This window comes from Podarcis melisellensis (genome assembly GCF_964234715.1).
Source record: "Podarcis melisellensis genome assembly, chromosome: 5".
NCBI lineage: Eukaryota > Metazoa > Chordata > Lepidosauria > Squamata > Lacertidae > Podarcis > Podarcis melisellensis.
Window position 1 is genome coordinate 45,372,620 of NC_138537.1, and position 21,481 is coordinate 45,394,100.

The 21,481-nt window shown below is 43.4% G+C and overlaps 1 protein-coding gene across 1 annotated transcript in view; it reads right to left on the minus strand.

Annotated features, from left to right (window-relative positions):
* CFAP43 (cilia and flagella associated protein 43) overlaps positions 1–21,481 on the minus strand; it is a 50,574-nt gene that overhangs the window by 20,004 nt on the left and 9,089 nt on the right. The window contains exons 8-18 of the mRNA XM_081911982.1: positions 20,231–20,310; positions 18,242–18,373; positions 16,578–16,694; positions 15,561–15,641; positions 14,911–15,059; positions 14,139–14,242; positions 12,846–12,986; positions 11,685–11,854; positions 10,097–10,249; positions 7,756–7,886; positions 6,912–7,083 (exon numbers count right to left, since the gene is read on the minus strand). Coding sequence (XP_081768108.1) covers positions 6,912–7,083; positions 7,756–7,886; positions 10,097–10,249; positions 11,685–11,854; positions 12,846–12,986; positions 14,139–14,242; positions 14,911–15,059; positions 15,561–15,641; positions 16,578–16,694; positions 18,242–18,373; positions 20,231–20,310 — 1,430 coding nt within the window. The remainder of the gene's footprint in view (positions 1–6,911; positions 7,084–7,755; positions 7,887–10,096; positions 10,250–11,684; positions 11,855–12,845; positions 12,987–14,138; positions 14,243–14,910; positions 15,060–15,560; positions 15,642–16,577; positions 16,695–18,241; positions 18,374–20,230; positions 20,311–21,481) is intronic.

Consider the following 21,481-nt stretch of genomic DNA (forward strand, 5'->3'; position numbering starts at 1 on the left):
GGGCCTAGCCCTACAAACCTTTGCCACTCATCACATTTCCTTGCTTCTAAAGGGATTAGAACTATACTAAGCATTATATTTACTAAAACATCATCACAACAGTAGACGCATAATGCCATGGAGGACACATAATGCCAAGTGGGACGGAATGATGATCCATGGCCTCTATCACTTTTATCTTACCATTCTTTCAAAGAGCTCAGGACGCTTATAGTTATAGGGTTACTGCAAGGAGCCAATATCCTTTGGGTGGCCATGTTGGCCAGCTACAAACTTCTCATAATTAGGACATGCCCCTGCCTCATGGGGTGGGGTTTTATCCTTGATACCATGCTGCACAAAATGAGTGTTGGAATTCTGGCCCGTCTTGAGGTATGTGCCTATCTGTTCAGGCACCGGCTGAATTCCTTAGACCTCCCTCCGGCGACTCCCGGCAGGAATAAACATACTCGAGGTCCGTTCCGGCGATTTTCCTCAGGCTGTGAGGAAAACACACCAACTGCTTCTCCTCCTTCTCCCTGCTCCCTGCATATCCCCAGGGAGGGGAATCAGACACAGACAGAAACGTATCTACATGTCTTTATTTGTGTCTTTAAGCAGTCATACAGTAAAGATGTCTGCTCTCTTCAACAAACAGAGAGAAACTCCAACTCCACCCATGTACATCCTGTACAGGTCATATGACAAACCCACTGAGCTAACATCCGGTGCTCAGTACAGAATGGACTGCCCCTTTGTTCCCATGGCAACAGTCACAAACTTCCTGTTTGGCTTTCCAGCCACAAGCAGCAGTCTTGGCTGCTATAGCCTTTGCTTGCTGCCGCATTGCTGCTTTAGAATAACATACTCCCCCTAAAGTATCAATGCGTGCTGCGAGCAAAGCGTCATCCAGAGAAGAAAACAAACAGTTGTTATACTTATAACATTCCCCTGTTGTTTCAGTTCCACCCTTGGAACTACCCGCCACTGGTTTTACCAATGTACCTTTCTGGTTGTGTGACTTCCAAGGAATGAGTGCATCTGCATTACCTTGGTTAACAACTCTCTGTTGTGCCTTTGTCTCTGACTCAGACACAGCTTCAATCTGACCTTGGTCGTTTACAACAGCAACAGCTAAGTTAGCAAACTCTTGTGAATACCTCTTTGGTGGTACACCCTTTGTTGCTCTCTCAGACCTACGTAAGAGGTGCTGCTCTTCTTTGATTTCTGGTTCAACCTTTGGACTCTCTGGAGAACCAGTACTAAGCTTAATCAGTGGTTCATCCTCCTCTTCTGAGGGTCTAGTCATTACGTGAGATTTCCTCTCAATAACTGTGACAACTGAGCTGTCTGAGCTATCGCTGTCATCATCAGTACTACTGAACTCAATAAGATCAAACTCATCATCATCATCATCAGAATCATCATCACCTGTGGGAAATGTTGGAACAATCACTCTCTCCTGTTCAGGAGCACTCTCTAGAAATTTTGTGAGAATCACTTGACCAGATTCAGACAAAAGTACTCTGTAGAGACCCTTTTCATAACCCACAAAAATGCCTCTGGCATTCTTTACCCCACCTGGAGCTTCTGTTCTCACATGAGACCCAAAAACCTTGAAATGGGCAACAGAAGGTTTTCTGTGGAACAGTTTCTCAAAAGGAGAACATCCCAACTCTTTTGAAAACTTTCTCAACCACGTGTAACAGAATGACATCAGCGATTCAGCCCAGTACTCATGTGGCAGATGTGAACTTAGCAATTGCGCATGCATTCCCTTTTGCAATTCTTTGTTCACTCTACTACAGACACATTTGTTCCAAGCTTCTTCGGAACTAGCAGCTTTGTGTCTTATCCCTTTCTTCTTCAGGAACCTCTGGAACTCCTGTAAAAGAAAAATTGGCTTCTCATCTGTGCAAAGACAATCTATGTCAGCATCATGCATATTTTTAACCTTTTCACAAAACTCTTTAAACCTTTCTAAGGCTTCTTTCGGTCTCTCCAAAAGATAAAGCCAGACAAAACCTGTGAAAGAATCAACACATATTAGGTAATACTTTGCATTGCCTCTAGACGGTGCTAAAGGACCAATCACATCAGCATACACCCGCTGAAATGCCTTGTCGACCCTCGAGGTGACCTGCTTGGTGTTCTTCTTGGCTACACCTGTAAAAGAGATCATGTTAAAATCACAAGAATTACATTCCATGTAATCACTTTGATCAAAAGTCAACAAATACAGTCCATCTTTCTCTTTGGCAGAAAGATACAACTCTCCATCTTTGTAGATCTTGCAGTTCTGATCATCATGGGACAGTTTTAGTCCCTTCTTGGCGATCTGCGAAACGCTGAGCAGATTATACTTCAACTCTGGAACCAAATAAACATTGCTTATAGTCAAGTTCAGACTTTTAAGATACACAGTTCCAATCCCGGTGGCTTCCAGCTCTTGACCGTTGGCTAGTTGCACCGCGACGCTTTGCTTCTTAAACGTAGAAAATAGTCCTCTGTGTCCTGTCATGTGAACTGTGGCTCCAGTGTCTAGGACAAAGAAGTTTCCCACCTCTGGTGTGGCTTTTAGCGACATCAAAGCTTTTGCAGTCTTTGCCTTTGGCTTGGTGTGACCTTTGTCTGACGCCTCAGACTTTGTGGAGCTCGCCTTAGCTCCTCTGTTCTTACGTGGCTTCTTGCAGTACCGCTGAAGATGCCCAGTCTGGTCACAATTGTAGCATCGGACAAGGTTCAAAGCTACAGCGTTTCCTCCAGTAGCAACAGCAGTGGGGGCGTTAGAACTCCGTTCTTTGCTCCCCTTGTCCTTGACTTCCAGGGCGGCAAGTCTGTCATGTTCATTCAGCACGACGGCAAAGACCCTCTCCGAAGTCAAATCCGCTGCTGGGAGAGACCCCAGCTGACTGGCAACCGTTTTGTAAGTCCGATTCAGACTGTTGATCACCATGAAGCAAAACACTTCCTCCTGCAGACGGAAGTTACGTTCCACCATCTGCTGACGCAGAAATTTCATTTCCGTCAGGTGCGCTTGAACATCTCCATCAGGCGCAAGCCTCAGGTTGGTCAGCTTCTCAAAATACAGCAGCGCTGAAGAACCTGCATCTCTCTGATGTGTCCTTCTCAGCGTGTCCCAAACATGTTTCGCGTGGTCTAAATCTTGTATGTGGATCAACTGCGAGTCTGACACGCACAGAATTATGGCAGTTCTGGCCTTCACATCCTGTGACTCCCAAGCACGCGTTGGTGCTGCTGGAATGGGGTTTTCAATCACCCCAAACAGTCTCTGATTCTGCAGCAGGGCCTTCATCTTAATAGACCAAGATGCATAATTGTCACTGGTCAGAAGGTCTGGAGTAGGCAGGCCTCCCCCCTTCTTGGCATCCATTTTGAGTCCTTGCATTGACTCTCAAACACAAGCCTCTAAAATCCAATAGCTGGCTTGTTTACACTCTGTGCCACCTGGCAGCTCTGAACGCTAGCTGCGTTGGAAATTTCCAAGAGCTCTTCAGACTGTGTAGTCAAAACATTCCATTTTAACTTTCACTTCTCCTCTCTGAGGCATGGCCTTCACTGAAGGGCGTCGCTTAGCAACAGTGCATTCCATCCCTTGGACAGGATTAACCACAGGAATGTTTGGAATGCGGTTTCTCTTTTGACTGGAGCTGTTTCTCCCATCTACTGCTCCCCGTGAAGCAGAGAATAACTCAATCTGCATTCACACTTCTAAGCCCGAAAATCTCATACCTGGGCTCCGTTGCTTGGCTATCAGATTCCTCTGGTCAGCTTCTGGCTGCAGAGAATCAGCCTTCTCACCTCAGGCTTCCATGGAGGCCAACTTCTTGATACAGAGGTCGATGAAAACAGCAACCATCCTCTGCTACCACTGTTGGAATTCTGGCCCGTCTTGAGGTATGTGCCTATCTGTTCAGGCACCGGCTGAATTCCTTAGACCTCCCTCCGGCGACTCCCGGCAGGAATAAACATACTCGAGGTCCGTTCCGGCGATTTTCCTCAGGCTGTGAGGAAAACACACCAACTGCTTCTCCTCCTTCTCCCTGCTCCCTGCATATCCCCAGGGAGGGGAATCAGACACAGACAGAAACGTATCTACATGTCTTTATTTGTGTCTTTAAGCAGTCATACAGTAAAGATGTCTGCTCTCTTCAACAAACAGAGAGAAACTCCAACTCCACCCATGTACATCCTGTACAGGTCATATGACAAACCCACTGAGCTAACATCCGGTGCTCAGTACAGAATGGACTGCCCCTTTGTTCCCATGGCAACAGTCACAAACTTCCTGTTTGGCTTTCCAGCCACAAGCAGCAGTCTTGGCTGCTATAGCCTTTGCTTGCTGCCGCATTGCTGCTTTAGAATAACAATGAGGTCAGGAACAAATGAACTCTCAGCCAATTCCCTGCAGTTCAGAGCTTCTGAGGGTTGGGGAAAGCATCCAGGGCTCTATTTCCTCTAGCACATTAGACATTATAACTGCATGGAAGGCTCAGAGACGAGCCTCTCCATTGTCCGTCTTTAGTTCAGAACCATAGCATGAAGGTAGCCATTTGTTTTGCTTTCTCCTTGTATGCGGGAAATGAAGATCTAAAACATACTGCAGAACCTGCTCATGTTTTGAGCTCCCTCCTCTGTAGCTCCAGTATTGGGAGGAAGCTTCAGGCTTATCTCTGTCAACAGAACATAGTTGTCACCATAGCAAGGAGGATGAGCCCACCACCAGCCCCAAAGAGCAGGTCTGGGAGCAGCGGAAAGGCGCAGCGGAGAGGCTGCTGCCATAGTCACGCGTCACTTCTCCAGCTGGGAGAGGGTTGCGGGGCTATGGCTTCTTTAGCCCCGTCCGCGCTCTCCCGGCTGGAGAGGTGACGCACGGCTATTGAGGCTCCTGCCATAGCCGCGCGTCACCTCTCCAGCCGGGAGAGGGTCGTGAGGGGCTGCTTTAGTCCCGCGCGCGCTCTCCCGGCTGGAGAGGTGACGCGTGGCTATGGAGGCTCCTGCCATAGCCGCGCGTCACCTCTCCGGCCGGGAGAGGGTCGCGAGGGGCTGCTTTAGCTCCGCGCGCGCTCTCCCGGCTGGAGAGGTGACGCGCGGTTATGGAGGCTCCTGCCAGAGCCGCGTGTCGCCTCTCCAGCCGGGAGAGGGTCGCGAAGGGCTGCTTTAGTTCCGTGCGCGCTCTCCCGGCTGGAGAGGTGACGCGTGGCTATGGAGGCTCCTGCCATAGCCGCGCGTCGCCTCTCCAGCCGAGAGAGGGTCGCGGGGGGCTGCTTTAGCTCCGCGCACGCTCTCCCGGCTGGAGAGGTGACGCGCGGCTATGGAGGCACCTGCCAGAGCCGAGCGTCACCTATCCAACCGGGAGAGGGTCGCGGGGCTATGGTGTCTTCGCTCCATAGGACGCACACACATTTCCCCTTCATTTTTGAAGGGGAAAAAGTGTGTCCTTTAGAGCGAAAAATACGGTATATGTATATGTATATATATATATATATATATATGCAGGTTTTGGTGTCCTCGGGTGTCTTCCCGTGTAAAAGTTGGGGTGTCTAGGCGACGTTTCGACGAGGTCTCACTCGTCATCTTCAGGCTGGTGCTTTCGGCTTCTTGTTACTGGAACAGAGCAGGATCTCAGTGTTTGAGTTCCTATAAATACTGTTGAGGGGGTGTGGTGTATAGCCTCCAATGTTCTGGGCAGAGAGGAAGTTCCCAGGCTAGTGTGCCTTTTCTTCTTTTGTTCCTTAATTACTTGAGGGATATCTTGAGTGATTTCTTGAGTGATATCCTGAGTACCACTTAGGTGGGTCATTAGGTGTGGATTAGTTGCTAAAGTCTTTGTGTCTTGACCTCTTGAACTTTGTGAAGAGTTTTTCTGAGAAGATGGCTGTACTGCACTTAGTTGTGCTCTGGCTTGGCTTCGTGTATAGGGGCGAGCTGTGGTTTTGTGGCCTGTGTCAGCCAGATCTGTGTAGGGATTGCAGGGGGGTGCAGCATCCGGAGGTGCCACCATGGTTTGGCTACTGGATGGTGTCTGTAATTTATCTGTGGAGAGGGTCTGGGTTTGGGTCTGGTGTGGTTGATTGGTGATGGCGTTCTGTGTGCCTCTGGATCTGGTGTCAGTTTTTGTGGGGAGGGCTAATTTCCAGATGTCTGGCAAGCGGGATGTGTCGTCACGCTTGTTCATGTTGTGAGGGTGTTTCTCTATCTCGATGGCTTCCATGATTATTCTCTTGTGGTGATGTTCCATGTTAAAGAGCAATTTGGAATCTGCAAAATTAATTTCGTGTCCTGTTTCTTTCATGTGTTGGAAAAGAGAGGAAGGATATCACTCAAGAAATCACTCAAGATATCCCTCAAGTAATTAAGGAACAAAAGAAGAAAAGGCACACTAGCCTGGGAACTTCCTCTCTGCCCAGAACATTGGAGGCTATACACCACACCCCCTCAACAGTATTTATAGGAACTCAAACACTGAGATCCTGCTCTGTTCCAGTAACAAGAAGCCGAAAGCACCAGCCTGAAGATGACGAGTGAGACCTCGTCGAAACGTCGCCTAGACACCCCAACTTTTACACGGGAAGACACCCGAGGACACCAAAACCTGCATTCCTGTACCCGTGAAAATCTACGAAAGCATATATATATATATATATATATATATATGTATATGTATATATATCTTCATCAATTCTGTATTTTATTCGTACTAAGCTTAGTTTATGGCAGCTTCACGCAATACCCCCACCAATCACATCACTTTATCCAGAGCATTCATCAGTCATTTTCTCCATACATTCTCTAACAACAGATCGAGGATGCACTGTAACTCATCCACAACTTCCATACATGCACATCACGGATCTATATAGCACCTATGTTTCAAATACCACACTAGTATATTTAAAAAGTCTTAAAACCTGAGAAGAAATGCTATCCAATGATAACTTATATATGGGACTTGATGCCACTGCCCATTCTCGCATGGTCTTTAGGTGTGCATTTCCTTGGAAAATATAGTTGTTGAGTACGTTGCTAAGAAGGTAAGCTCCGAAGTCAGTGGCCTCCTTTGATTTGCGCTCTCCCAGTTTCCTGCAAAAAAGAGAGAGAGAAATTAAATGACTAGGAAATTGGTAAGGTTGTACCACCATAATTAATGGACTGATCAAAAGATTGTTATATCTAAATCCAATGCTTATTTGCTCAAAAATAAATGGTCAGGATAGTAGCCCATGTCAATTAAATTAGAGCCATTCCAGACATCTTTCTTATTGCAATTCATGGTGATTTGTGCTCATGATGGTTATATGCATTCCCACTTTCAATACTGTTTGCACCTGCAGTTTCCATTTACATTCACTGCATGTTGCTCTACTTCCTCCCAAAATCCTGTAAATTTTTACACCACCAACTTCACAAGTTTTATGCAGGTTTTCTTTTGCTATGGTGCTAGAGTCCCACCCTCCATCGCCACTCAGATAGCAATAATATAGTAACATTGGGAAGCACTGCAGAACACCTAATAAAGCAGAAAAATGTGGGGGAAATCCAGTATACTGTTAATGACACATTAGAAAAAAAGCAGGAGAGACCCTTAGCTGCCCTTTTTTAGCTGACATAAAACTAGTTGTTTGGGGTCAAATAATAGAGATATAAGTATATAAAAGTATTTAAATTGCTCTGTTGAATAGGAAATGATAGCCTAATGGAATTGCTGAAAGGCTGTTTTATGTCATATACAGGCATTCTTCAGCTTATACATACTTCCATTTCAGACAAACAAGTGCACCGTCCTGCATGCCATTTACAAGAATATGTTGGCCATCCAGTGAGAATGCCAAAGATCTGATTCCCTGTCCATGATACGAATGGCAGTATTCACGAGTCAGAACCTCCTTAAGCAGGAAGAGAGAGAAAATACCACTGTTACCTGATAGTCAAGGAATTCCTTCTAGAGAGAGGGACATTGAGATTCCGCAGCCTGCTTTTATTCTCTTAACTATGGTGAAGAGATTGGGCTGGTAGAATCTGGGATACAGCTCTCTCTGAGCATCTCACATATCAATGAAAAGTAACTAGGAAAGAATCTAAATCAGGTGTTTTTTATGCTATTTGGTTTTAAAAAATTTATATACAGTACATCAATACAACAGAGACGGTACATAGACCCCCAATGATCCAATTAAGTTTGTGGAGAAGATATATTTTAGAAGATTAGGATAAAGTAATTTTTCAATGCCTTGGATACTGATGAAAGATGCAGCACATGAATTAATGTAGGGTATTATTTTCCCTTTTCTTCCCCTTCCTCTTATCCATTCTAGTTTTCCTCCGCCACTACACCCCAGTTATATCAGTATGTTTAATGTTGTTTGCATTTTGTTCTCATTTTAAAAATTTTTAAAGTTTATTTTTAAAACAAGAGAGATTGGAAACATTATGTCAATACTTGACCAGTTTATTTAATTGTTGTAATCTACACCATCAGACCAAAGAGTTTTGGAAGGATTACAACAGAGAAATAAATGCATCTAAAACACATTCTGCAGCCATGTCCATTTTAATAGGTATGTGGTTCACTATATTCACGTTTAAATGAGAAAAGCTGAATATTAATTTAGAGACAAAGGCCATGATTTAGAGCGTCACATGCACATGAGTTTCTCACTGATAGCTGTGGCAGATGAAGCTCTGAAAGTGCAGAAAACACTTCACTCTTTCATACCTGGAAAGAAGTAAGATCCTAGCTCTGTACAGGCATTATTCTGTGTTTTAACACTGTGTAGGGGATTTTGCACAGCAGTCCCATCTTCAATGTCTGTGCATGTTGGTGAGACCCATGCCATCCACAAACTTCTCATGTTTCACAAGAAGGTTTGAAGGAGGGCTCACAGAATGCTCAGCTGAATGTGCTTAAAAGCCTGCTTGCGACCAGGAACCCTGATAACACTAGGATTCTGATTGTGAGGAAGCTTCTAAAAGCAGGTTTAGAAAACCCAAACTGATTTTTATGCTCAACATGGGATTAGGTAGGCATGGGGGGGGGAGCTAGTGTGTGCAACTCCCCCCCCCCCTTACACAAGTTTTTCAGAATAATACCAAAAAAGGCCTCTGATTCCAACAGATTGCAAGTTATACATATTTACCATGGCAATCTTAATTTTGATTAAGGGTTATATCTGCACCATGTTTAATGCTAACTGGAATTTGAAGGAGGCCAGCAATCGCTGGTTAAGAGGGGACCTGATTCTCATTAGCTAGGTTGAAACTGATAAATATAGCCCCTTGTCATGGTTAAGGTTATCAGAAATGTTTTGTGGAATTCATGAATGACAAGGGAGGAGCTGGGACAAAAAGCACACCATCTCATGGTTAGCTCCTAGTTTCTTAAGCATGGTTCAATGTGGTTCAGGGTGGTTCTTCAGCAAAACCATGACAGAGTTCCATAGCTCAACAATGACTTATAGCTTCAGGATGAACTTGAAGAACATCAGCTGAACTCAAAGGCCAATCTGCACCCACTGATAAGGACCTATAAAGCTCTGACAACAGTCAACTTAGTCTGTACAACGTGCCATTGGAGAAGCTGCTGAACTCATGCATCCTCCTTTCTCCCATCTGCCATCTTCAGAACTCCTATCTTAGGTTATGTCACCTGCCCCCAGTCCTTTGTGTTCTGGTCTGCCTGAACCAGAGCCAAAACACAAAGATTTGCATGCCATGGGTAAGACCCAATCCTGCATTAAGCTAAATTAAGTTGTACCCAAATAATAGAAATGTGAAGAAACAGTAACACTATGCACAAATTTTAATGTGAGCATGTTGTTCTGTTATAAAGACTGCTTCGTTTGTAAACAGATCACTGAATGAAAGGGGGGAAAGTGGTATTTTATTTTTAACTGAGACCAGTGAGATAAAATGCATAGATATTCTTTTGTCAGCAGTCTGCTATTAGTAGCACTAATAGTGTTACTGGAGGGGTTAAAATTGGAATAATACGTGCATGAAAGATTAAGCTGCATAGATTATTTTATTAGTTAGCTTAAGCACCTATGAAATACTTCTGACAAGCAAAGGTTAATGGGAGCCACACTATGACAAATACCAGATTTGAAGCATCATGGATAAATAAGAGGCCACTCTCTGAAGCTGAAGCTAACCACTTGCCATGCGCTGACAATTCCAGGAAACCCCGTCCAAACTGTTTGCTTGGTGTCGTCTTCTCTGCAAATATGACTGGCTGGTCTTTCCAGGTTATCTGTGAATCGAACAGGTAACATTACATAGCAGATGTGATTGTGGTAGTATTCAAGAATCCTCATGTAAAATGGCTAAGAAAACAAAAGAAAATAAGAGGATGGACAATTTTTAAGACTTAAGACAGAGCTATGTTAAATCTTTATGGGGACTGCTGTTTGTAGTAGGTTTTACTGCCAACCCTACATGTAGTTCTTTTGGGCAGAAACCAAGTCGCTTCTGTATTTCATACAACTCACCAGTACTAAATGTAAAGCAGAAATTAGAGCTGCTCTCCAGAACGTTACAGTCTTGCTGGCCCCGTGAAGTTCTTGTGAGTACCAGGTTCCCTAGTTGCTCAGTGTCAACCCAACAGTCCTCACTACAGCTCTTGGCTTTGCAAACAGAGCCTTGGAAGCATGGCAGGGAATCTCCTATCTACTATGCGAATGCCAATCAGGGACTGAGACTGCCAGGCCCTGGCATGTGCCAGTGATGTCATCAGTGCTTGGAATTAAATAGATTGATTTAATGAAGTTTCCTAAATTAGTTAAAGAAATCTCTGAACTATGCCTGAAAGTATTTCCCGTAATTGCAGGTGAACTGAATGAGAATTAAATTCATTTTGGTGTAGAACGCGGAACAATTTCTAGTTCATCTTCAAGTTCATTCTCCCTTGATGTACAGCCTTAAGTTACTTCCAACTTGATTGTTTTATACTTCACCACAGCAGCTTGCAACATTCTGAATGTTGAGGAAAATTACTGAGGACCAACTGGATGAACTTGAACTGTGAAATCAACATGAAGGAACTACTTCATTTTGTATATGAAAGATCATGAACTGGAACTAGTTCCTTTTTGGACATGTTATTAAACTTGGATCACTCCCTGGTGGTGAGCAAGATCCATCTCCAGCCAAAGAGATGGATAGCACAAAGCAGAAAGTGTGGCCTCAAATCAACACTTCTGCAACAGCCATACCTGAACTTTGTGAATGCTTCTCCGATACCGTCGAACAAGCACTGGCACTGAAGCAAGGTAGAACTACATCAAAGAGGCAACCTACAACACAGCTATGTCCTCTTTTAGCAAAAAAGCACAGCAGACTGGTTTGAGGACAGCATCAAGGACACAGAGATTGTTATTGATGCAAAGCATGAGGCTCCTGTGAACTACAAGTGTGCATCCTGCAAGAAGATGGTAGAAAGCCACACATAGCTACTTATCTAGGATAAAGTGTCAGATTTGGGAAACTGGGGAGTCCATAAGGAAAACGGGAATAGGAGTTAAACCCTCTTTCTACTGCTGTAGGGCCCAGATTGTTAGGCTGTGAATTCTAAGAGCTTCCAAGACTGTGAATTCTAAGAGCTTAAATAAATGGAAATGCAGTTAACAAATTTCACATCTAGGTTGACTGCCTTAAGTCACTTCATTTATTGTGCAATAGGATCATACCTTTGCCGTAAGATGGTATTTGCAGATGAAAGGTGCCTGGCTAGCATAGCCAAACACTATGCTGTCCTTCCGCTTGACCACAGAACTTAGAGCATATTCTAGTTCATACCCACGGGTCTGAATGACACTTTCTTTCAACTGCCCTCTTTCATTGATACACTCATCATTTTCTGCAGAAAAAAAAAGATTCATAGTGGGATGGGGAAGAGAGAAAGACGTTACTTCCATGTCAGTAGTTATCTCTCACTAAAAAATAATAATGTAAATAGCACATGATAAGTGTTAAATCTTGTGTAAATAGCATGTGTAAATAGCACATGATAAGTGTTAAATCTCAATCAAATGTGTAGTTATAGCCTGAATCTCTAGAATATCTGTACAAAGGACTCATCCACACTTCTGTTTTCCCCTGCGAAAACCCCATTTACTGCTGAATTGGAACAAACATTAATCAGGCTTTCTCTGGATTGATGTTTGCTCCGATTTAACACTAAAAAGCTGGTTTTCTAGGGGAAAATGGCAGGACAACAGCTAAACCACTCAGACCCGTGCCTAGAAAGCATGGGACAAACAGAGAACAGCTAGGACCCATGTTTTCTTGGCACTTGACAAGCGGAAGTGTAGACAAGCCCTCACACTTCTCCCTATAAATGAGACATTATGGAGATAAGAAGCAAAGGCTTTCTCCATTTTCTTGCTTTTCGTTCCTGGTTCTACTATGCTAGATTCCCTTCATTCTCTGTGATTACCCTACACAGAGAGAAAGTATCAGAAGTACCCACAACGAAATGTGCAGAGTGGTAGAGTACTCCTGCTTAGCCACATCCCTTCACAGGATGTTCCATTCCATTCCCACCCTCTCAACTCCAGTTTTCTGTTCCCACCTCCAGTTAGCCAACATTTCATGATCACAAAATATTGCAAGTCCTGTTCTCCCTCCCCTCTTTAGAGTCCACCCCAAATAATGCTTGTACTGTTGTGAACCTTGGGGTTCTCACTAGTCTGCTAATACCACCCCCACCCCTGTGTGTAGATGGTCCATTTTGGCAAGGAAGGGCTCCACACCTGGAGAATGGGTTTGCAGTTAGCATATGTGATTTTTAAAAATGACTAATACAGGACACAACTATAGCAGAACTTCACACGGTATTTCATTTTTACCCAGAACAATCTTTGAAGGAAGATTAAATATCTCCACTCGTGCCCTTTTGATCTCCGGTGGACAAAGGAGTACAATCACTTCAGTTGAATTCTTTTCCACATCATAGACTGAAGTTATATCAAGAATCTCACTGGTCATTGCTAAAGTGAAGAGAAATCAGTATTTCAAGCAAGGTAGAGAATCACAATGATATATTCCTTCTATTGGCGTACAATATATTAGGAGCTCTAGGAAGGTAACACCAAGTAAAGAGGTAGGTAGACTAGCTTTTGAAATTAGGGCCTCTTTGTCTGTGACTATTTCTCTACAGGGAAAAACCTGAGAACATAAGGAAAGCCCTGCTGAATTAGGCGCAAGGTCCATCTATTTAGGCATCCTGTTCTTGCCATAGTCAATTGGATGCCTATGGGAAACCTGCAAATAGGACCTTACTACAACAGCACACTTCCTACTTCTGATTCCCAGCAACATTGGAAGTAGAAGATAGTCAACTTTATATCACACATATACACATAAAAACCTAGTCCCAATTGAAGGCACTCTTAATCACTTGTAATTTGTTACACAACTTAAGCATATTGCAAACTGCAGCTTGGAAGGTGGACAAACCAGAATTAGAAAGCTGGTTTAAATCTCTCTTTGCCAACACCATGACCCTGATCTGAACTGGGGACCTAACAAATGCATTCAGTCTTATAAAAGAATGTAGGAGTTCTGATAACCGTTCTTTTCACCACTTTATTATTAAAAACTCAAGGACGCACATTACAGCTCCTTTGTGCAAGGGTGTTATGCGTTAGGCTTGCTCACTCCAAAACCAAATCAACATGATAGATACACCAGGTCACAATGAGTGGATATATATCAGTTCTATTATAAACCCATTAAAAAAAATTGAGTTGGTCCTCAAAATTCCAATGAACAGAAAGAGCCTTTAGGAAACAGCCCCCCTCCCCCAATTACCTGCCATAGTGTTTTCAGATTTTCTTCTGTAGCTATAGAAGCTATGCAGACACTTATTTATTTTTAAGGAAACTAAAGCAAATATTCACAGGGTGCTAGCAAAAATCCAGTGTCACTAAATTTCCTTTAAATGTGGATAGTACACAGGCCGGATGATATTCTCTCTCAGCCTTAAGACAAACTATTATTTTGAAGTAAAACCTTCAGTTTCTGGAGAGTATCATCTTCTTTAAAAATGCTCAGGAAATAATATCCATTACCATTTGGAAATATTGCAGCTAGCATATGCAGGCAACAAATATCCATGAATTTTGAACGTACTATATTACCTACGTATCCAAGGACTTGAAATGATTCCATGGGCAGAGCATTTAAAATAAAGATATATCCATTTGTTGTTGACGTTATGAGAAACTGACCACTTTGTTCATAGCTTGAGAGGGAAAAGGAACAAATATAGTACATCAAAAATTATTTATTAACTATTTATTTCACTAAAAGTATACATTGCTTGATTGTTTAAAAAAAAACCCTCAAAGCTGTTTACAAAAGATAAAATAGTATATCAAGAAAAAAATATAACCCTACTTTAAAGCATACATAAGTTAACAGACTAAAGTTACTCCAATTTTCTAAGCATCTGAGTAGGTGTGTATAAACACAATAGCTTTTAGCAGGCACCCAAAATAGTAGAGTGATGGTGCCTACTTGATCTAAATAGGCAGAGTTCCAGAGGATGGGGCTGCCATGCTTAATTAAGTATTGTTTTTGTCTTGAAATATGGCAACTGATATGGCAGGGAGATGGTGGCATCTGTCACTCCCTCCACGGGCTGCTGGTGCCCGACCAGGGCCGGATTTAGGTTTGGGGGAGGGGAGGGGCTGGGGAGAGAGAGACAGACAGAGAGAGAGAGACAGACAGACAGAGAGAGAGAGAAGCTGCCTCCTTCGCACGTGCGCAGTCCATCCCACCACTAGGTCTGGGGGAAGGTGAACTGGCCCCCTCCAAAAAAGGTTTGCTGACCCCTTTGTATCCTGTGGGCCCCCTGCTTGTGTTTGAGCCCAGGCAGTCTTTTTTGCTCTGCTTTCTCAATATACTTACTGCAAAAATTGAATAGGATGCTCAGAAATGGAAACTCGGTGAACCACCCTAGGCGTTTCAACGGCAGTAAGATCTATAAAGTAAAGTTGGCCCTTTTTAGTTCCCGCTGTGACACATGAACATGAAAGGCTACAGGCCATTGCAGTGACCTATGGAAAGAACAAATGACAGTGAATTTCACCGTGACAGGATCTTAAGAAACATTTTATGGCTTCTTAGTTTTTCAAGTGCAAGTTACTTTTATGGGGTTTTGACAAAGAATCCTATCAATCACGCATGGATCATTATTAGGCCATACTTCGTTAACATAATTTTTTTTGTTTTATTCTTGACACATTTGCATATGAAACAGCTTCAGAAATGTTTTAAAAATTCCATAGAAGTTCAAAAGCATGCTTTGTAAAATAGCAGACAGTGAATCCATATTTTTAATATCATATTCTTTTTCATTTTTCTCATTAAGTACCATCAGAGTACTCTTGGTTTTTCTATACCAAAAGCTCTATTGGATAGAGTGTTTTACTAGGAAAAATAATATTGGTCTCTCTCAAAACTCTAGTTCTCTGCTGGACCAAATGTATTGCTGGCTTGAATAAGACAACAGATAAAATGTCTCATTAATTACATACTCAGATTCTGTTTGTGCATACCAAGGTATGTAGACATAGCTTGCTGACAAAAGCACCATCTTCCAACTGCCAAACATGTACCTCTCCTGATCCTGCTACAGACTACAATATAAGAGGGAAAAACACTGTAAGCAACAATTGAAAATAAATCAGGTTGGTGACTTGACATACTAGCCATGGACACCAGTGTGCTCTATTTGCACTGAACAAGTTTACTTAAGAACCAACAGATGTAATGGCAGCAATTTTGTATGCTGGATCCAACTTTGGAGAGCCAGTGTGGTGTAGTGGTTAAGAGCGGTAGTCTCGTAATCTGGGGAACCGGGTTCGCGTCTCCGCTCCTCCACATGCAGCTGCTGGGTGACCTTGGGCCAGTCACACTTCTTTGAAGTCTCTCAGCCCCACTCACCTCACAGAGTGTTTGTTGTGGGGGAGGAAGGGAAAGGAGATTGTTAGCCGCTTTGAGACTCCTTAAAGGGAGTGAAAGGCAGGATATCAAATCCAAACTCTTCTTCTTCTTCTTCGTTTGTTACAGGTGGTGACCATTTTTCTGCAGGGGTCTCGTTCCCAGCCCCCACGTACATTTGGCAGAGCATGCATAAGCCCACCCTGCCCCATTACACCCCCATTCTGCCCTCTTCTGGGTCCAAAACGACCTATGCATCGGTGATCGTGTGTCAATTGGACAAGCCAAAAACGGTCACTGCCTGTATTTAGTTTTTATTTACAGCCTGCCTTATCCAACTGCTTATAGTGCTTTGTAAAATGAATAGGATAAAAACATCAAAGTAGAACAATCAATATGGAAATAGGTTTCCGGATCTCATTTGGAATCTTGAATTGTAATAGCCTTCACAAGATGATGGTGCAGCCTTTTCCCAACTGGGTGGCCTCTAGCTATTTTGGAGCACAACTCCTACAGCTAATGGAAGTTGTAGTCCAAAACATCTGGAGGACTGCAAGCTGGCAAAGGTTGTGACAGTGCATTAAAAAACACTGGTTCTCTCTTCTGTTATTTGGAAAATAAGAGTTCCTTACCACACAGTGCTTGTTTCCTGGAACAAGAAACTCAGCTCCTACAAAATGGCTTATACTGGCATCCATTAACTTGATAACATCTTCATTATCATTAGGATTAAAAGCAAAGAGTGATCCCTGTTAAGTGGATATGACAATCTATTATGAGGACAGAAAAAGCATATCCTAAATTCTTTGAGAAAAATGCACCTATCTTTATCAATTTTCTTTTTTAGATGTTGAGAAGTAGATTTGAACTCAAATTGACAAACACCAGGTTATATGATTCAATTATTTTATGCATTTCCATAAAGGACTGAAAAACTGGCTGTCACACTAACAACTTGCTTTCTGTAACAACCACATGCAATTTCATTGACATTTGACTACTTTTTTGATCTTGATTTACTGCTAATATGGCAGAGCACAATGAGGAAATGCTGGTAGCTATTTTCTAAGAAGAAGAAAGATAGGTGTAAAGTGCCCAGACTCTGAGATCTTTTTAAATAGCCCTTCTCCAGGTTCCCCTGCCAGATGAAGTGTAAAAGGTAAAGGTAAAGGACCCCTGATAGTTAAGTCCAGTCTCAGACGACTCTGGGGTTGCGGTGCTCATCTCGCTTTACAGGCTGAGGGACCCGGTGTTTGTCCGCAGACAGTTTTTCCGGGTCATGTGGTTAGCATGACTAAGCCGCTTCTGGCGCAACAAAACACCGAAACCAGAGCAGCGCACGGAAACACCGTTTACCTTGCACTTTTGGGCATGCTTTTGAACTGCTAAGTTGGCAGGAGCTGGGACCGAGCCACGGGAGCTCACCCCGTCGAGGGGATTTGAACCACTGACCTTCTGATTGGCAAGCCCAAAAGGCTCAGTGGTTTAGACCACGTCCCTAGGTGAAGTGTAGTGGGTGGCTATTAAAGGAAGGGACTTTTCAGTGGTGGACTGCCAATATGGTTGTGGAATGCTCAGCCCAGAGAGTCTCAATGGGTGCCCATGATGTTATATTCTCAGTGCCAGGTAAACCCATCTTATCTTTCCAGGGCTTTGATACAGAGTGGCTAACCTGGGCATCATATTGAGGATTTTACATCCTTCCAGGGGCCAAATGCCATGTGGATGTGACCAAAGTGAGCATAACCAACACATAAGCACACATACCCCATATATTAATCACAAATAAAGCACATAGATACACAAATAGACGCACACACCCTGCCCACACCATAGATACACACACACACACACTCAGTGGGGGAATGACATATTAGCAGAAAAGCACAGATACATTCAAGCAGGCAGAGAAAGATATACAGAGGTGAGCTGATAGGCAAGCAGGCATGCGCACATATTCAAGCAAGCAGAGACACACATATACACACTCAACCATGGGTTTCCCCCCAGCATTTTTGCTCCCAATTACAGAGCTGTGGTAAGTGGTTAAAAGTTTATTTTAGATATATGAATTAATCTTCTGAATTTCATACCTCAATCTTCATTTGCATGTTAAGGCAAAGATTAAAATCAGATGCAAAATCAGTATCCAGCATTATTTGATTATTTCCTACAATAGCTGCACTTCTGTTGTGTGTGATAGACCCCAAATTGTACTGATTATGGGCTCACTTTTTAAAATATCCCAATTTAAGGTAGGAACCATTTATCAGCAACTTTGCCTTTCACAATATACCTTTTCTGTTTCTACTAATAAGTAAAAGTAGTCAGGGGAGAAGATAAGATTTGTTATGGGCTCTTCCACTTCCAGACAGTCCTCCATCTGAAAACTGTTGCCTTTGATTTTATATAAACGCACAACGCCATCCTAGGCAAAAACAGACACACACCTTTAAAAGCATAATTAGCAAGACAGCATAGCAACCAACTAGGTGGAATTAAAAAGGGACAGTGTTTTCCCAATCCTGTGTTTTCCCGATAATGTTTTCCTAATTTCCTAATTATTATCTAAATAATACCCTCCCAACACACTATTAGTGAAAATGTACATGTCTTTGCCCCTTATGGGAAAACAGCAACTTAGAGAGGGGCAATTTAAACTGGGATCATGGTGCAGGGAGAAAGATTAACCTCTTCCCTCTGTCAGTGCTCTAGCCCAGTGTTTCCCAACCTTGGGCCTCCAGCTGTTTTTGAACTACAATTCCCATCATCCCTGACCACTGGTCTTGCTAGCTAGGGATGATGGGAGTTGTAGTTCAAAAACAGCTGGAGGCCCAAGGTTGGGAAACACTGCTCTAGCCCAACCAAATTTGTTTGCCATCCTGTGGCTACTTAAAAAAAAGGAAGTAATAATAATTAAGAGGCATTGGCCTGAATATAAGCCACACCCACAAATAAGCCACACCTTTAAAATTCAAGGTTTATTTGTGGGTGTGGCCCACCTCCCAGCACTATTGACTCCCGGCACTACCTCCCCAAGCCAGTGCCAAGGGAGGCTTGGGAGCGGCAGGTGGGCTGCATGCTCCCAGGCTGCTTTCGGGGGGGGGCACTTTGCGGGCGGCCTCCCCCTTCTTTACGGCAGCTCGCGCATCACTGCCCCACGCTCCCGGGCTGCTCTCTGGAGGAGGGAGCTGTGCTGCTTTGCCGGTGGCCTCCCCCCTTATTTCTGGCAGCTGGGGGAGGCTTGGGAGTGGCAGGTGGGCAGCGTGCCACTGCCCAGCACTCCTGGGCTGCTTCCTGGTATGTGGGGGGGGGGAGCCATGCGGTAAGGTTGCAAATATAAGCTGCATTTTAACTTTTCACAGCCCAAATTTGAGAAAAAAGTGTGGCTTATATTCGGGCCAATACAGTATATCCACTTACCATCTCCAATGCCTTATGTCTAGTTTGGCTCTTAGGACTTAGGTATAAGCAACAAGTTTCTGTGTTTAATTTTGGTGCAACTCCAAGATGGCATATTATGGCAGCAGGTGGGGAATTAGCAGAAGGGTGTGGCTGATGCCTGTGAGTCGGTGTAGCATAGCAGCTAAGTGACTGAGCTACAGATCAAAGTCCCTGATTTGAATATCATCTCCACCATGAGCTTACTATGTGACCTTAGGCAAATCTCTCTCTCTCATCCTATCACACATCCTTTGCTCTGGAATGCACATTTTTTCTTGCAGAAATAGCTATTTTTAGAGCTCCAAACAGGTCAGGACTAGGGGTGGCTGGGGGCTTTCACACTCTGACCCTCAATGTTGTTCCAGTCTGAATCCAGCCTGCACACCTGCAATTAGGTAAAGGTAAAGGGACCCCTGACCATTAGGTCCAGATGTGACCGACTCTGGGGTTGCGCTGCTCATCTCGCTTTATTGGCCGAGGGAGCCGGCGTACAGCTTCCGGGTCATGTGGCCAGCATGACTAAGCCACTTCTGGCGAACCAGAGCAGTGCACGGAAACACCGTTTACCTTCCCGCCGGAGTGGTACCTATTTATCTTCTTGAACTTGACGTGCTTTTGAACTGCTAGGTTGGCAGGAGCAGGGACAGAGCAATGGGAGCTCACCCCGTCGCAGGGATTCGAACCGCCAATCTTCTGATCGGCAAGTCCTAGGCTCCATGGTTTAACCCACAGCGCCACCCGCACACCTGCAATTAGCATAGGACTAAAGCTAACATTGGAGTTTGGCTGGCTGGCACTCACAATGAGGCTACAGTCTTCTACCAAATGGTGCCTTACATACATTTCCAGCTGTATAGAGTCCATCTTTATGAAGTGCCATAGCAAGCAGTCTGACGTTCTGAGCTTCCTTCTTTTCTTCAGCTACAAAAAGAATTAATAAAAGAGATTTCAAAAATTTATCACTTAAATTTCATAACTAATCTCCAAAGGCAGTACTGCCACTCAGTACCATGGAATAATAAGGAACAGGGATGGATGGATTTTTTTATCTGTTTCAGTTTTATATGTACTCACTCATAAGTCCATTCCAACCCATTTCTGCACCATTCTAAGGTTTTGTTTTAAGAACAATAATACAGTTTTTGGCTCAAAAAATGTCAAAGGGCACATAAAATGTGTATCACAAAATCTGAAGAAAGACAAAACCCCAAGCCTAACTGCAATCTGAACTGATATTAGTCTGGGAAGTGTGAATCAGGCTGATTCATTTACATATACAGACCTTTCAAAATTCTTACTAGTCAAAAATTATATTTAATGCCAGGATACAGCCGCAAAGGCTTATTTATCTCCTTGTAGAGTATCACTCTGTTGAAACAAGGATCACCACAGGTAAAGGATCCTGGATCATCACAAAATGAACCATGGTTATGTCACAGACGCTATGAACCTTCTATAGCCACTTGAATTTGCACTTTTTGAAAATTGCACTGCCACATTTTTCCATAGAAAAATATGTTTAGGATTCCAAGGCCAAGGACCTGGTCTGCCACAAAGGGATTATGGGCAATAATGAGCCCAGAGTAGAAAACATAACTGTGGCCTTCTTTTTGCAACTGGGGGTGAAGCTCTGAGTTAAGAAGATAAATAGGAGAAGGGCTGAAGCTTCTGCTCCCTTCAAAATAAAGCCAAAAATGCAGTTTCACTTTATCAAAAAACAACATAAAAAAGTAAAAGTTAACAGAGGGAGCAAAAGTGATTTAATCAAAGGTGATAATGCATCTCCCCTGTTGCACACCTGCCTGAAACCCATCAGGATTTGGTCCCTTTGTGATTATTCAGCTTTATTCCTACTATTTTAATCCCTATTGTCCTTCTGATAAGACAAAGCATAACACAAAACCAAAGGAGCGATGGAAGCATCAAAAGGCTCTAGTTCTTCCACCAGCATTTCCAATCCCTCCAAAACTATCTATCCCCCATCCCTCTTCTCTGGTAAAAGTGTGGCAAACACCCATTGTTATGGTGTAATCCTTGTTATGGTTTAATGCTTGTCTGCATGCACATATGCTCTCTTTATTACACAGAGTGA